Genomic DNA, 16,586 nt, shown 5'->3' with positions numbered 1-16,586 from the left:
GTGCGTACTATTTTATTGACAGAAAGTCCATAAATTGGACATGTGGAAGTTATCTGATGTTTCAATGAAGAAATTGTGGTGTTATTATCATTTCAGAAATTAGTTTAGGTGGTGAAAACTTACCATAATTACTTATTTAGGTTATATACCTTCTAAAAATACTAGCTTAAGTGGGGCCTGGGTGGCTCAGTCTGTTAAACGTCTGCCTTAAGGAAATAATTTTCAAGTTTAGAAGGCATAGTTTTTTGGTTTTTTTTTTAAGATTTTATTTATTTATTTGACAGAGAGAGAGTTAGCGAGAGCAGGAACACAAGCAGGGGGAGTGGGAGAGGGAGAAAAGCAGGCTTCCCGCCGAGCAGGGAGCCTGATGCGGGGCTCGATCCCAGGACCCTGGGATCATGACCTGAGCTGAAGGCAGACGCTTAACGACTGAGCCACCCAGGTGTCCCGAAGGCATAGTTTTTTTTGTTTGTTTGTTTTTAAGATTTTATTTATTTGAGAGAGAGCACAAACGGAGAGGAGGGGCAGAGGGAGAGGGAGAAGCAGGCTCGCCGCTGAGCAGGGAGTCCAATGCAAGGCTGGATCCCAGGACCCCGAAATCATGACCTGAGCCGAAGGCCGGTGCTTAACTGACTGAGACACCCAGGCGCCCTGGAAGGCATAGTTTTTTATGGAGTTTATTATTTCACAATTTTTAGTTACTGTTTTTTTTTTCAGATAACAACCTTGAGATACACACACACATTTTTATGAGTTTATATAACAAAATATTAGCAGTGGCTATCTCTAGAGGATGGGATTATTGATAAATTAAGGTTTAAAAAATTAGTATTACGTATATTCTAATTTTTCTGTAGTGATCGTGAGTCACTGAGGAAAAAAGGAGTTTAAAATAAAACTAAAAAAAAAAATCTTTTGCTTTATAGCCTGATCATATTTTTTACATACCCATATATTTTTTGAAATTTCATTTTACTTTAATGTATTTTGGTTTTCGTTATATTTGTTATAAAAAAAATAACTGATTTTTCAATTGCGTATATCAGAAAGATAGTATGCCCATGAGAGTTTTCTGCTGCTTGGGATATTTAGAGTTGTTTGAAACTTTGTGTGTGTGTCTAATACACCCACATTAATGACTGCTGCCTGCAGCATATTACCTCACTCTTAGAGCCCCGACTCCTGTGTAGGGGGGAAGGTAGGGTCTGTTCTAGAACATCCTTTAAGTCTTAAGTTACTAGAGACTTAACTTTTCTCAGAGAAACATTCCCAGTGTTCCACTATTAGGTCCCCCGATTATGTATGTGTATTGTGCTCCGTACTCTGCTTCATTGTGGAATTGTATACTAATATTTCTGTCAGGCTAGACAGTCTCTTTTTTTAAGATTTTATTTATTTTGAGATCGAGAGCACAAGCGGGCAGGGGGAGGGCAGAGGGAGAGGGAGAAGCAGACTTTCTGCTGAGCAGGGAGCCTGACACAGGGTTGGATCCCAGGACCCTGAGATCATGACCTGAGGCGGAGGCAGACACTTGACCGATAGATCCACCCAGGCGCCCCAAGCTAGACAGTCATTTTTGTGAGGGCAGGAACAATGTACATTTTGTTCATAAATCTCCGGTATTGAACGAATGGATAGAATTAAACAAGTGAAGAGACGTCTGTTCTCTATTTGTTGAAAGAATTCACTTGGTTTGACATAGGTTTTAAAATAATGATATCTAACATTTGCATTAGATAATGCTTTCAAGTGTACGATTTCAGTGGAGACTTTAGTTTTGTCCAGCAATGAAGCAATCTATATGTGTAGAGTGTTATATACATTGAATCTAGTATATTATTATGACCTTGTCAAAGATGTAAGTAAGGACTGTACTCTGAGTTTGGGACAATTTGATATTTGTGTAGAAAACTGTATTTATCTATGATTTTTAACTGGCAGAATCAACCCCCCCCCCTTTTTTTCAAAACATTTTCCAAACCACCATTAGTGATTTTTTCTTAAATTTCGTGATAATTAAATATGACTAAACAAATACCAAGATGAACTCTAATATTCAGTTCTCAAATTTATTTGATGTCATTTGTTTGTCACTCATGATTAGTAAAAAGTTTATTGCTCAGTGCCTCACTGATAATCCTTTAACAATGAGCCATAATCAATTGTTGGTGATTGGTAGTTTACTACTTTACATTATATTTTAGGGTAACAAAAATCAGCTGTCAGTTGGATAATGCCCACTGTTGGATGTTTTTGCTTTCAAAGACTAGTTCCACAAAGACATTTAAAAAGTTGCTTTTAAATGTTTTAGAGGTTAAAACTTTAATGGCTGCCTTTTAATATAGGTATCCTTTAACATACAGTTTGGATCTAAACTGAGTAACATTATTCTTTCTCATCTAATAGCTTTGTCGTATATATTGGTGAATATATGGAATAAACCACTGAAATAGCTTAACTATGTAGACTCACATCTAAGTATCTTGTAGCCGACAATCCTACAGAGACTAGTGTTTGTGTAGAAACTTTATTGTAAAAGGGGGATCTAATAATACAAAAGAGAAGCTTGTAGTAGGTGTTTTCACATTAAAAACATCAAAATGTTTTGGTAATTCTCCCTTTGTTTTATTGGGATTATTCGGATAATACAAATCTGTCTAACATCAGGCATTTTTACCTTAATTATCCAGGGAGGTATTGAAATTTTGACTTTGAGTTTATTTTACTGTTTAAGAGATAGATGGGCGAGTTGGAACGTATCACCAATTTTACAAAATGAAACCGGGCCCTTCGAAGTCTAGGATAAAGGAAAACGAGGGAATGTGTGGTACTCAAGGCTTGGTAAATGGCTGAGCAGATTCTTGAAGTGTTCCACAAAAATAATCCATTCAGTATAGAGAATTGCTTTCTATTTAAATCTAGACCAAGAGAATTGGGGTAAGCTGCCGAAATAGTACAGCTTCATTTATTTGAAATTGTGTATCCTTTTTACAGACCTAAGTTAATGGCCCGCTTCCCCACTCTTGTGATTCTGACACATCTTGCAGAACCTTAATTAAAGCAGCTTCGATGGCAGCACCTAGTTCTCTATTTGCATGGATTGTTTATAGGAAAGTTAGAGTAGAAATTTTACTTAGATTTTCTGTAAATTCATATGTAATTTGGGTTCTGTATGACCTTCTAATTAGTATAAATCCTATTGAAGTCCTTAGACTTAGAAACAATTCAAAAGATAATTTTATTTTTAATGCGTGATGTGTGATTCAGTATATTATGTAGATTCTTTTTCTACCCTCAGATAGGTGTAAAGTCCTACCAGTTTGTGATGTTTCAGAGAATCAGATTACACAGGACAGTTTTTGTACTTCTAAGAGCTTGAATATTATTTATTTTTATTTTTTAATGTTTGTTTAAAACTATGGAAACATCCACAAAATAATAAAATGAATACTTGTTATAGAGAGAGTGGGAACTGGCAAATTGGGATAAGGGTAGGTGGAAAGGAGACTCTTTTTTTAAATTTTACTTATTTTAAATCTCTTTCTTTGTTTTTGGGTTTTTTAAAAAGTATTTGTGTGTTTGTGTGTGTGAGAGAGGGAGAGAGCACAAGCAGAGGGAGAAGCAGACTCCCCGCCAATCAAGGAGTCCAATGCAGGAGGGACTTGATCCCAGGACCCTGGGATCATGACCTGAGCTGAAGGCAGACGCTTAACCCACTGAGCCACCCAGGTGTCCCAAAAGGAACCAAAATATCACTTAAAAAGAAAAAACAGGCATAGTTGAAATCAATTATAATACAGTTACTTGTTTTGTCAGTAGATTGAGGAAATACTGGAACTTGTCGTTGTACCTGATGGTTACCTTTTATTTAAAGAATGTAGAAAGGTGAAATGTTGGTGTTATAACCTGCCAGCCTAGTGTTGAAAAGTTGCCCTGGGTCTTTAAAGCATTTTTTAGAAATTAATGTTGTCTCTTTGCTTTCTTAGCATAAGCCGGACCAAGTTGAGGGAGGCGGAGCCAGCAGCGTGCAGTGGAACCGTGAAGGGTGAACGGTGCCCTAACAAAGCCCTTCCATTCACCAGACATTGTTTCCAGCGTATCCTCTTAACTGAATTGAGTGTGCATTGAAAAGTATTAACTCATTCGGGGCTAGTATTTCATTCTTAAGCCAAGTGGATGACTTTTGAAATCCTAACATTTCATGTTTATAATTTTTATATAACTTTTCATTTTCATGATGTCTTCTGAATAATTTTTTTTCCGCTTCTATCATTGTGATTCTCTATTCAAGAATTATATCAGAATCTGCAAAATTGATAGCAAGTAGCAGATTCTTCTGGTGGCCGTCAATTAAAAGAAATCTGGTTCTGCGTAGCTTCTAGGAAGCAACTATAACACTCGTTGATGGGGAAGTCAAATCATATTATTCAAAAACTGATTTTAGTCTTCCAGGAAAGTTACACAGTTTTACAGTGTGCCTTTTGCTCTGGGAATAATTTGCTATTTGTATTGAGCATAGTGCTGATTTGAAATGAGAGACAGATAAACATCACTGACTAGGAAAGAAGATACATTAAGACAATATACTTGAGGAAAACCTGTGGTAAAGGGCTTCAGGCTGGTTATGAAATCTTACTACTCTCACTTTTATTAAACATTTAAAATTGAGTAGCATTTAAAAAATTTATATAGTAGCAATTACTTGCTCTTCTTTATTGTCTTTGACTTTTTGCCCTCCTTTCTATTCCTGGCATTAAATTTCCACAACTTTTTCAGCAGCACTTTCTATGCAGTAAAGGTTTTATAAATAGCTTTAACTATTAGAGTATAAAGGAAAAACAGAAAGGTACTTCCTTGACAGGTATGAAGTACGAGTTCAGGAAATGTCGCTAGGGGCTAAAAGTTTGGACATTTAAAAATGTTGATGAAGTAAAGCTGATGTTCCAGTTTTAATGATAAAGTTTTGATCAAAAAGTAATTCTTCGTAAGTTTTAAGTGAGAGTTTTGTGTTGGAAATGAAAAATCAAATTTGGATAGGTGAGGTTTTTTGTTTTTTTACTGTGTTCAAAAGTCACTTTGTTTTTTATTTATTTATTTTTTTTAAAAAAAGATTTTATTTATTTATTTATTCATGAGAGAGAGAGAGGCAGAGGGAGAAGCAGGCTCCCAAGGAGCAGAGAGCCCAATGCGGGACTCGATCCCAGGACTCTGGGATCATGATCTGAGCCGAAGGCAGACGCTCAACCATCTGAGCCACCCAGGCGCCCACTTTATTTTTTTTTTTTTAAGATTATTTATTTATTTATTTGACAGAGAAAGACACAGCGAGAGGGAACACAAGCCGGTGGAGTGGGAGAGGGAGAAGCGGGCTTCCCGAGGAGTAGGGAGCCCGATGCGGGACTCGATTCCAGGACCCTGAGATCATGACCTGAGCTGAAGGCAGACGCTTAACGACTGAGCCACCCAGGCACCCTGGATAGATGAGTTTTTATAATTACATCTTAAAATTTTTATTCTTCTTGATGTGGATTATATGTGAAAATTTTCCTTAAAAGAAAGTGTTTTTTTCTAACCATTGTAGTGGGACTTCTAGGAGTTTTAGTGTGTTAAGAAGGAAACAACCCTGCTTTTTCCAAATAACAAAAATCAGAATGTCCGTAAAGGAGACTCCTATTAGGAGACCTTTAGCAAAATAGACTCCTTTAGAAGTATCTTCTGATAAATTCAGCAATTATCATTTCCTATATCAGTATTTGGCTTGGTTCTTCAGCTTTTATGGATAAGAAAATTTATTAGTAAACACAAATAAGGGAAGAAGCAGATTTTTTTCCTTAAAGACTAAAGTATTTAGAGAGAGAGTGCGTGCGTGCATGCGGTGAGGGAGAGGGCAAAGGAGAGAGAATCTCAAGCAGACTCCCCACTGAGCACGGAGCCCCGTACAGGGCTCGATCCCATGACCCTGAGACCACAACCTGAGCCAAAACCAAGAGTTGGGCGCTTAACCAACTGTGCCCCCAAGGGGGTCCAGAAGTGGATTTTATATAAAAATTGAAAACTTAAATAATTTGAGTTTCAGTGCATTATATTCCTAACTTTGAAAACCACAGATATCCTCTTGAACCGCTCTCAGCAGCTTTTCTCAAGTTGCACGGCCAAGTTTGCAGACGGACAGCAGTGCTCTGTGCCCGTGTTCGACATTACACACCAGACCCCTCTGTGTGAAGAACATGCCAAAAAAATGGTGAGTTCACATTTTATTTTCTGCAGCAGAGACTTTCAAATGGACAGCAATCCGTAGTAGAAAGTATCTGTTGACTTAGTACAAACTGTGTGTGTATGTAAATATATGTTAATATATAAATATGTATATAAATATTAATATAATATATAGATATATATGTGCTGGTCATGATCCACTGAATTAATTTCATAGCTAATTAAAAAAAGAACTGTTCTAGAAGGTAATTAGTAGTTACTTACATATGGTTATTTTGTTATCTATCCCTATTCTATACCTCCCTTCTCCTTAAGGTACATTTTCTTGTACTTAACAGATTTTTCAAGCTTTCTTTGCCCCATTTCTCTAGATTTTTGCTTTTTTATATACAATTCTGTGAATGTCTTAGATATTTGATGACATTTCAGCCACAAGCCAATGTTTTCTGTAATTAAGTGCATTTTTATTGTTTTTACCCAGATACTTGGCTGAGTTCGGCTCTTTGCTAGGTAGTATGTAAGGTATATGTATTAAAAAGCTGAATAAGACCAATCTTCCCCTCTGTAAGCATTTTGTAGTTCTAAGGGTACACCAGGGTAACTGCATGGCCATTGGACCAGGACTTAATAATATAAGGCTGTGATCCTGGTGTTGCCACCAGCAAAATGTGTAGCAAGGACTGTTTTAAGTTAAAAATCCCAGCCGAGTGTAGCAAACATTTGTAGCCATCAATCCACAGTGAGAGGCTCACACTGGATGATAAAAACCATACAAATCTCTTGGCTCTGTGTTCAAACGTTCTTGAATCCAAGCACGTAGTACCAGCTTGGCTACTACCATTCTAGCCTCAGTTGTCCTCACCTTTGCCTGGATGACTCTAATAGTCTCCTAATTGGTCCCCCTTGCTCTAGCCGTGCCCCCTACCCCCAGACGTATTGTTCACATAGCAGCTAGAGTAGGCTGTATGGGCTCCACTCCCTTTGAGTTCACGTGCCGTAAAATTCACTCCTTTTGCTCCACAGTTCTCTGACAATACACACAGTCCTGTAACCACTGACGTAATCAAGATACGCCATTAACCCCCCACGTTCTCTTGTGTTACCCCCAGCCCCTGCAGTCTACCCCTCACTCTGTCTCCACTGAAGTCTTCCTGCCCCTACAATTTTACATTTTCCAGAATGTCTTATAATTGGAATCCTACAGTATGTGGCCATCTCAGCAGGCCTTTGAGAATATACATGTGATCATTTTAGTTTCCTGGTCAGAACCTTCCAGTGGCTTTCCATCATAGCCTGAATCAAATCCAAGATTCTCACCCTGGCCTACGAGACTTGCTGATCTGGTCTTTGCAGTCTCTCCAGCTGCATATAGTACCCCCTTCACTTTCAGAGTTCTAGCAACATCAGCCTTCTTGCTGCTGCTTTATCACTCGAAGCTTGCTCACACCTCATGGGCTTTGTGCTTGTTTGTCCCTTTTCCTCCATTTCTGCATGCCTCACTCCTTCATTCAGGTTTCCGATCAGATGTCACTTCATCAAAGAAGTCTTCCACCTCCTCTCCACCCCTGTCATTTTTTATCCTCAAAACTCTACCTTGTTTTTCTTCCTAACAGTGATATCAGCCTGATACTATATTATCTATTAATTAGTTTTTTTATTGCCAGTATTCCTCTACTAGAATGTCAATTTGACAAAGGCAGGAACATTTTTTGTTCATTGCTATATCCCCAGTGCTTAGAACAAAGATGCTCAGTAAGTCATTGTTGAATAACAGTTGGGCACATGGCTGGGAAAGGTTGAAATTCGGAATTAGGTTCAGCCACTGGACAGAACAGCCATTGGTAGAAGCAGCTCAAGCTACAGGAAGTCCAGGCTGATACACAGAACTTGGTATTCGATGAGTATGAACCCATACGACAGATGGTAAGTTAGTAAATGCAGTGTCCTGGCACGTAAGTAGGAGACAGTGAGCAAGTTGGGAGTGAATAGTGTAGGCAATGGATGGATGGCATGAGGAAAGCCTCTAGGGCCTGGAGGCACCAGTGCTCCGGAGGAACTCTGTAGGGGACTACCAAGAGCCCACAGGGCCTCAGGCGGGGGCAGTTCTGTGTGGAGTACCTGGCACATGACCAACAACATTGTTGGGCTACAAGGCATAAACTTAGGAGGATAAGACATACACCTAGAACCAGAACTAGGTGGTACCGGAGTGTCTTACAAGTAGGACATGTAGATCTTGGGCTACATAACCTTTCTCCTGCCTAACATCCACACTGGTCCTAGGGGGAGAGCCTGGGGTGGATGCCCAGCACCCTGGTGGGTACCAGTGGTTGCTCAGACACTGTTTGTTGAATTAAATAGCTGATAATAATAAAAGTAGACCTCAAGTATTGAGCCAAAGAACTACAGATGCTGGGAAACAGCCTTTCTTTTTTTGTTTGTTTCATAAATTTGTACATTTGTGACTTGAGTCTGTAATTTAGATCCAAGTATTTGGCTAGTATTAAACTTCTTTCGCATTTCCTGAATTGATAATTTAATTTTATTCTTTCTTGTCTTGAATTTGTTTGCTAGTATTAATAACTAGTTTTAGTTATTAGTTTTCAAATACTTTGTACTCATTTTATGTGTTTAGTTATGAGTTATTAATGAATTCACTAAATCAAAAGTGACATCAATTGTAAAAACCACAATTGTTTTAAAACTATACCACCAAGAAATTTAAAAAATGGGGCACGGTGCATTTCTTACCACTTACAATTTTTGTTTTATATTTATCAAAATAGCTTCTTTAGACTTAATCAGGCATAGATTTTTATCTTTTCTAAAGCTCCTGGTTTCCACTGAATTACTTGACGCGGGAAAGGCAGTGTTTTCTGTGTACATCAACTGTAACACAGTTTTGTTTACTTCGTGGTTGTGTTCCTTTCTCATTTGGTTGTTGCTTTACAAAAAAAAAAAGAATTGTGGTCAGATCTTCATAATGAGTATTTGCTTCACTAATGACAGTTGTATACGCTGCTTCTCTTTGTGCTTTCGCACACTCAGCTTTTCCTCTTCGTGTAAAACCAATAACACACATCCCTCGACTCAAAACAGCAACAGTACCAAGAACATACGCATATCTGTAGGCAACGCCAACTATCATGACCACCACCAGGCCAACAGCAGTTGTAAGATGGACCTCAATTACAGAGACGCTACAATGTGTAACTTGGAACTAATGAAACACAGTATTCAGATTGAAGGGTGGCCACTGAAGAAGGCTGGTTATATGGTCAATTTCTTGTTCTTCCTGGCTGGTTCTTCCTCTCTCTGCTCACTTAATTGGAACAGTTTTATAACACTGAAGTCCCATGGTCTCTCTTTACCTGTCTCCCTGGCCTGGGTCAATGACTGGAAGGACTTCTACTGTGTCATGATTTCTGAGGCTACATCTCCACCCCATTCTTAATCCCTTATACCGTTTTCTCCTATCTCCTGGGACATCTTCATACCTCAAATTGTGAGCCAAACTGAATTCTTTAACTTTTCTTCTGAATCCTTATTCTGCTATATGCTCTGTTCCAACTAATGATATCATCTAACAGTCAACCCTAGAAACCCTAGAGGCGTCTTCGACTGCTCTCTTCCCTTCCTCCTCACCACATCCAAGGAGCTGTCAAATCTTGAGAATTCTGTCCCTACAGGGCCTTGCTTTTCCATTCCCACTCATATCGCCTTAGTCGCTTACCTTGTATTGACTGTTGAAGTAGCCCTCTGACTGGAAATAATGCCTCCACTTACCTTTTGTCTGTCCCTTTACCTTGCTCCCAGCCTAGTTACTCCTTTCAAAACATGTCAAGTTGTGTTAATCCTTTCATCAAAAATCATTTCACATTGCCTCTAAGATGAAGTTGAAAATCCTTAACAGGGTATTCAAAGTCATATACGATCTGGTCCTAAACTTTACAGCTTACTTTCATATTCCATCCTCCATACGCCACACCCCAAGCACCAATCATACCTGGTTATTTGCTGTTCTTTTTGTCTTGTTTGTGCCATTTCCTTTTAATCAAGCAAAACTACAAATAATTGATTTTCCTTTTGTGTATCCATAGAAGGTCATTATTACCCTATTTTCTCTGTACTGTATTTATGTATACTTGTATTCATGTTTTTCCTATGGAAGAGTAAGTTCTTTGAGAGTGCAATTACATTTCATTCATTATATTTTTATACTACAGCACCTATCCCGATGTCTTTTTTTTTCCCCCCCCCGTCCCTTCTACCACCTGCACCACCCCCTTGGCCTGCCATGGTCTCACAGTATGGGATGAACTGTACGTATATATTGAATTGATTTGAATTAAACTAAAAAATGAAGTCTTTATTCATTTATTCATTGCTCTGCATAGTTGTAGGCATGCAGTATGCTTTAGGCATTCCATAGAATGTTAAGAGATATATTTTTTTTCAGGTAGCTGTTAGGTTTTTCCTAAACAGTCTCAGTTTAAAAGTACCCATTTATTCATTCCGAAGGATAATTTCTTGAGAGGAGATAGCTCCCGTAAAGTTCAGCACCAGCAGCAGAGGAAACCCAGGAAAAAAACCAAGCCTCCTGCACTTACCAAAAAACACAAGAAGAAGAGAAGGCGTGGACCTCGTCGACCCCAAAAACCCATTCCCCCTGCAGTACCCCAAGGGAACCTCAGCATGCCCACCAGCGTCTCACTGCCAGTGGAGGTTGCTCGGATCCGGTCAGTGACGGTGCCAAAGCTTACGTTTCCTTTCTGTGTTCGATGGTTCTCAGAACATCTAGCTTGCGTTCTTCTCTAGCGTTGCGGCCGGCCTCCAGAAGCCATTTCGATAATCAGCCTAGGCTTTGTAGATTTCAGTGTAATTTTTACCCAATACTTGACTGAGTGAGATCTGAAATAAAGCTTTTGGTTATAACCCAGAAAGCAGATGCCGAAATTGAGAATTTAATTGTCTACTCTCAGATTTTTCTGTTTTAACAGAAATTCCATATATGTGTCAACAGAAAGAGTGCATCAGAATTCTAATGCATTACTAATTTTGGCAGGGGTTAGCGTTTTCACCAGATGAATGAGGCTTCTGTTTCAGCTAAGCATCTCCATTTTATCTGTTTATGTCATTTTTAAAAATTATTATTTCGACTAGATTTGAAATTTACTAAAAAGTATGAAGACACAGTGCACAAAACTAATTCATGCTACTAATTTGAAGTTAGAAATACCATCTCGAAATGGTTACCTTCTCTTAATACCTGGTTAAAAGCTGCAGAAAAGTGTGACTGGATGGCGAGGTCTTCCTTTTGCTTTCACATTTCCTTCTCTGAAAGTAGGAAAAGGAGACAGTTTGAGTTAGGATTTCCCATCTTCGTGTTTGATGAACTTGTCTTGGGGACACTAGTGTGAAGGGAAAAGGGGAGTGGTGGGGCCAACCATGTCCTCTTCCCTAGGAGCCCATCCACGCCGGAGCTGAGTGCTGATGAGTTGCCGGATGACATTGCCAATGAGATCACTGACATTCCACATGACTTGGAATTGAACCAGGAGGACTTTTCAGACGTCCTGCCACGGCTACCTGATGACTTACAAGATTTTGATTTTTTTGAAGGTGTGGTCAACATTTTGATTCAAGACTTTTTTTTTTAATGAGTTTTTAAAAAGGGAAATCGTGTTTTTGAGATGTGTTTGTAGTACCCCTCCTCATGGATAGAAAATGCAGCACCGCTAAAGCTATTTTCCCCGTTCCAGAAGGCAAGGGCTGTGTGGTTTTTCTCACCATACTGTAGGCTTAGTAGACTGATCATTCAGTTGTTAGGTTTTTAACTTTGTTGCTTTAAAAAGGAGTCATTTTACTTTGTTTTTCAACAAAAACATTTTTTTTTTTTTTTTAAAGATTTTATTTATTTGTCAGAGAAAGAGCATGCACAACCAGGGGGAGCCCCAGGCAGAGGGAGAAGCAGGCCTCCTGCTGAGCAGGGAGCCTGATGCGGGACTCGATCCCAGGATCCTGGGATCATGACCTGAGCCGAAGGCAGACACTTAACGACTGGGCCAACCAGGTGTCCCAACAGAAACATTTTAAACTTGAGTTAATTGAAGCCTTTTAGAACTTGTCCTAATCTTAATACCTGTACGTCAGTTGAAGTGCATTTTTCCAAAACTAAGTTTGCTTAATCCCACCAGTTCTCTGGTGCTTTCAGGGGAAACCTTTTATATTCTTAGAATGTTTCTTTCCCCATTAAAAACTGGGTATTTTTGTGGTGATTAGTCAAGTTCCCCACTATATAGTTTTGTTTTTTTTTTAAGATTTTATTTATTTGACAGCGCAAGCAGGCAGAGCAGCGGGCAGAAGGAGAAGCAGGCTCTCTGCAAAGCAGGGAGCCCGATGCAGGACTCGATCCCAGGACCCTGGGATCATGACCTGAACCACCTAGGCATCCCTAGATTTTTTATATTGGAAATGAAATCAGCAGCAGCCCATGGGCTTCCATCTTCTGAAAAATAGAACGAAAGGAACAGGATTAGCAGGTCACACAAAAGCATTTTAAAAGATAACGTCTGAGTGGAGGGGAGTGCGGGGTGCTCACATGCAAGCATGGGTCTCTCTGTTCCAGTCTTCTGCAGCTGCCCTCCAGCTGGAGGAAGGAGTTCAAGAGCAGAAGAACCAAGGGGGGACTCCTACACAGCCTTTTGTCTCCAGTCTGAACCAATATGATATGTTTCCTATTTTTATGATTTTAACATAAGTTTACATAAAACCATATGTGTAATTAGACTGGTCACCATGCTTTTTAAGTTGGTATTGCTTACAATCCTTAAGAATTTAATGCTTTGATGAGTTGGGTTTAGGGAGTACTGTGAATAAACTGAAGATGTGATGCAGGTTCCAAGATAGCTCGACCTTTCAGGCCTGTCCTATGGATTCATATTCACTCTTTCGTTCCAATCCAGTCCTTGGAAGATTCTCCATTCCACAGGGATTCTCTTTAATAGAATATTGGTTTGGTTTGGTTTTAAAGATTTACTTATTTATTAGCGAGCACTCACATGTGTGGGGGGAGGGGCAGAGGGAGAGAATCTCAGACTCCTCGCTGAGCGTGAAGCCCAACGTGGGGCTTGATCCCACGACCCTGAGATGATAACCTGAACTGAAATCAAGAGTCAGATGCTTAACCAACTGAGCCACGCAGGCCCCGTGGTTTTTTTTGTTGCTGTTGTTTGTTTTTTGTTTTTTTAAGGTTTTATTTATTTATTTGAGAGGGGGAGAGCGCATGCGCATGGGTGAGGGAGAGGGAGAAGCAGATTCATTGCCGAGCAGGGAGCCTGACGTGGGACTCGATCCCAGGACCCTGGGATCATGACCTGAGCTGAAGGCAGACGCTTAACTGACTGAGCCACCCAGGCGCCCATTTTTTAAAAGATTTATTTATTTATTTATTTGAGAGAGAGAGAGAGAGAGCGTGTGTACGGGGGTGGGGAGGGGCAGAGGGAGAGAGAAACTTTTAAGAAGACTTGGGACACTCAGCATGGAGCCCGACTTGGGGCTCTATCTCACGAACCTGAGATCATGACCTGAGCTGAAATCAAGAGTCAGAGCTCAACCGACTGAGCCACCCAGGCGCCCCGTTAATAGAATATTGTTAAAAAGTAATTCAGATGTATGGTTTTGTGGTATGGCACCAGTAAAAGCTCTGCTGATTCTTGATGGCTTTTGTTTTCCTCAGGAAAGAATGGAGACCTCCTTCCAACTACCGAAGAGGCCGAGGAACTTGAACGGGCCCTGCAGGCTGTAACTTCTCTTGAGTGCCTGAGTACCATTGGGGTACTTACCCAGTCAGATGGTGTGCCAGTCCAGGAGTTGTCAGATAGAGGAATAGGGGTGTTCTCCACAGGTACTGGAGCTTCAGGAATTCAGTCCTTGAGCCGAGAAGTTAACACGGACCTAGGGGAGCTATTGAATGGGCGCATAGTACATGATAATTTTTCTAGTCTAGAGCTGGATGAGAACCTGCTCCGTTCTGCTACCTTGTCTAACCCACCTACACCCCTGGCAGGGCAGATCCAGGGGCAGTTCTCTGCCCCAGCCAACGTTGGCCTTACTTCTGCCACTCTGATCAGCCAGAGTGCACTTGGGGAGAGAGCCTTCCCAGGACAGTTTCATGGACTACATGACGGCAGCCATGCCTCCCAGAGGCCACACCCTGCCCAGCTGCTGAGCAAGGCAGATGACCTCATCACCTCACGACAGCAATACAGCAGTGATCATTCACACTCCTCGCCCCATGGAAGCCATTACGATAGCGAGCACGTGCCGTCTCCCTACAGTGACCATATCACCTCTCCCCACACAGCATCTTATTCTGGTGATAATATGGCAGCTACCTTTTCAGCAGAGATGCCCATCATGGCGCAGCACTTGCTCCCAACCCAACTCGAGGTGCCACTTGGAGGAGTCGTAAACCCCAGAACTCACTGGGGCAATCTCCCTGTCAACCTTGGAGATCCCTCTCCATTTAGCAACCTTCTCGGCGCAGATGGACATCTTCTTTCCACTTCCCTATCCACACCACCCACCACGTCGAACTCAGAGACCACACAGCCTGCCTTCGCCACCGTGACCCCCAGCAGCTCCAGTGTGCTTCCGGGGTTACCGCAGACCAGCTTCAGTGGCATGGGGCCTTCTGCTGAACTCATGGCCTCCACCTCTCCCAAGCAGCAACTCCCTCAGTTCAGCGCAGCCTTCGGCCACCAGCTGAGTTCTCACAGTGGCATTCCTAAGGACCTGCAGCCCAGCCACAGCTCGATAGCCCCTCCTACAGGCTTCACAGTAACAGGTGCCACAGCTACAAGTACCAATAATGCATCTTCTCCCTTTACCTCCCCTAACTGAGCGTGTCTGTGTGTTTGCAGGCAGGTGGGGAACCTGGTGTTTTCTATCTTTGTTTCCTGTTTAGCATCCCTTTCCCCCTTTTCCTAAAGAAGATTTTAAAAATAACAGATGGGGACTAAAGGGGAACTCCCTTTCCCGGTTCAGCAAGCAAGCCTGCGGCGGACCTTGCTTCAGTGTTCACGCGTGCTCCTTCGCACTGGTGCTCATTCCCTCCTGGCGGGTTCTCTCTACCCCATGGTTTCCTTAGTGGCTCAGCACAGTGACTGGCTAGAGTTGATTTTTAGCAGCAAGTCCTAGAAGTGGAAGATACCTCAGATTACCAGTGCCCTTTACTATTTCCTAGTATTCAGATCAATGCTTTCCATTCTATGACCAGGTCTTTACGGAGGTGGTTCTAGATAGAATGGTCCTATTCATTGAGTTCCTGTGTAAGCGGTAGCAGGTGGTGCATAGCGGGCAGATCGAGGCTCTGCCTTAGCACCAACTGCTAGACACCACATGAGGCCAGGATTCCATCCCTAATTGTGATCATGTTCAATTAAAAAGAAAAAAATTAGTGTTTTGACCGCCTTTGTGTATGTGTGCGCCCATGTGTGTGTTTTTGTGCAGGGCAGGAAGCAGCTGTCCCGTTGTTGTTGTTGTTGTTGTTGTTTTTATTATTTTTTTTTCCTAACGAGCATAAGGCTCTGACTGCTCCTTTCCCACATCTCAGAACCCTTATCAGGTTGGTCATTCTTTCCCCCTGAATTAGCGAAGTCTCCCGTGCACAGAGGGTGGTGGGCTGATGATGCGAATTGCACAAGCCCGTTCTGCTCGGTGATCCGAGAATGCAGAAAGCCGAATTCACGTCAGGGCCGTGCGGACGCCACAGAAAGCTCACGTGGAGTGACTGCAGGGTTGCTGAGATTCTGAGGTCCGGTGGTTACTTTGCCTTTTTAGATGCGCATTTTGTTTCTCCATCCCTCTCTCATGGAATACGTTCACGAGATGTAATTATAAAAAGACCATATTTTGATGTGAAAAGCAGGATAGGTCAGCTAGATTTGGAAAGATGGGATCTCTGAACTCCTTGATCCGTCTTTTACTTTTGACTTTTTCATGTTTACAGTAGTGATTCTTCGGTAAGATTTGTAAAATGTTGAAGACACTTGTAGAATCAATGTACCAGTTGTGAAGTGATGTGTAATATCTGAAGGATACACATTTTAAAGTTTCTTTGAGAGCAGAATATGGAAATTAGACATAAATTGTACCCACCCTTTGGTACTTTTAAAATAATTGAAGTAGTTAGGTTTAAGTTTGGGGAAATTTTTTTTAAAGTACCAGGATTTTAGGGTTAAAAATCATATTGTTTAGTGAGTTGGTGACTATGAAATAAATCTATGAGGTTTCTTTTTACCTGCCTTCTCCCCTGCCCCCTCCCCAAGGGTGGAACTAGATTCTAAAGGCATCTGTGCTCTGCTTTT

The 16,586-nt window shown here is 41.1% G+C and overlaps 1 protein-coding gene across 1 annotated transcript in view; it reads left to right on the top strand.

The window, feature by feature from the left end:
• The window catches only part of INO80D (INO80 complex subunit D), a 39,251-nt gene extending 23,132 nt beyond the window's left edge, over window positions 1–16,119 (top strand). The window contains exons 6-10 of the mRNA XM_021703113.1: window positions 3,987–4,096; window positions 6,108–6,241; window positions 10,738–10,955; window positions 11,681–11,838; window positions 13,955–16,119. Coding sequence (XP_021558788.1) covers window positions 3,987–4,096; window positions 6,108–6,241; window positions 10,738–10,955; window positions 11,681–11,838; window positions 13,955–15,120 — 1,786 coding nt within the window. The 3' untranslated portion in view covers window positions 15,121–16,119. The remainder of the gene's footprint in view (window positions 1–3,986; window positions 4,097–6,107; window positions 6,242–10,737; window positions 10,956–11,680; window positions 11,839–13,954) is intronic.
• The last annotated feature ends 467 nt before the right edge of the window (window positions 16,120–16,586 follow it).

The sequence above is a fragment of the Neomonachus schauinslandi genome, chromosome 3, assembly GCF_002201575.2.
Source record: "Neomonachus schauinslandi chromosome 3, ASM220157v2, whole genome shotgun sequence".
In the NCBI taxonomy this organism is placed as follows: domain Eukaryota; kingdom Metazoa; phylum Chordata; class Mammalia; order Carnivora; family Phocidae; genus Neomonachus; species Neomonachus schauinslandi.
This window is presented reverse-complemented; position numbering and strand designations above follow the sequence as displayed.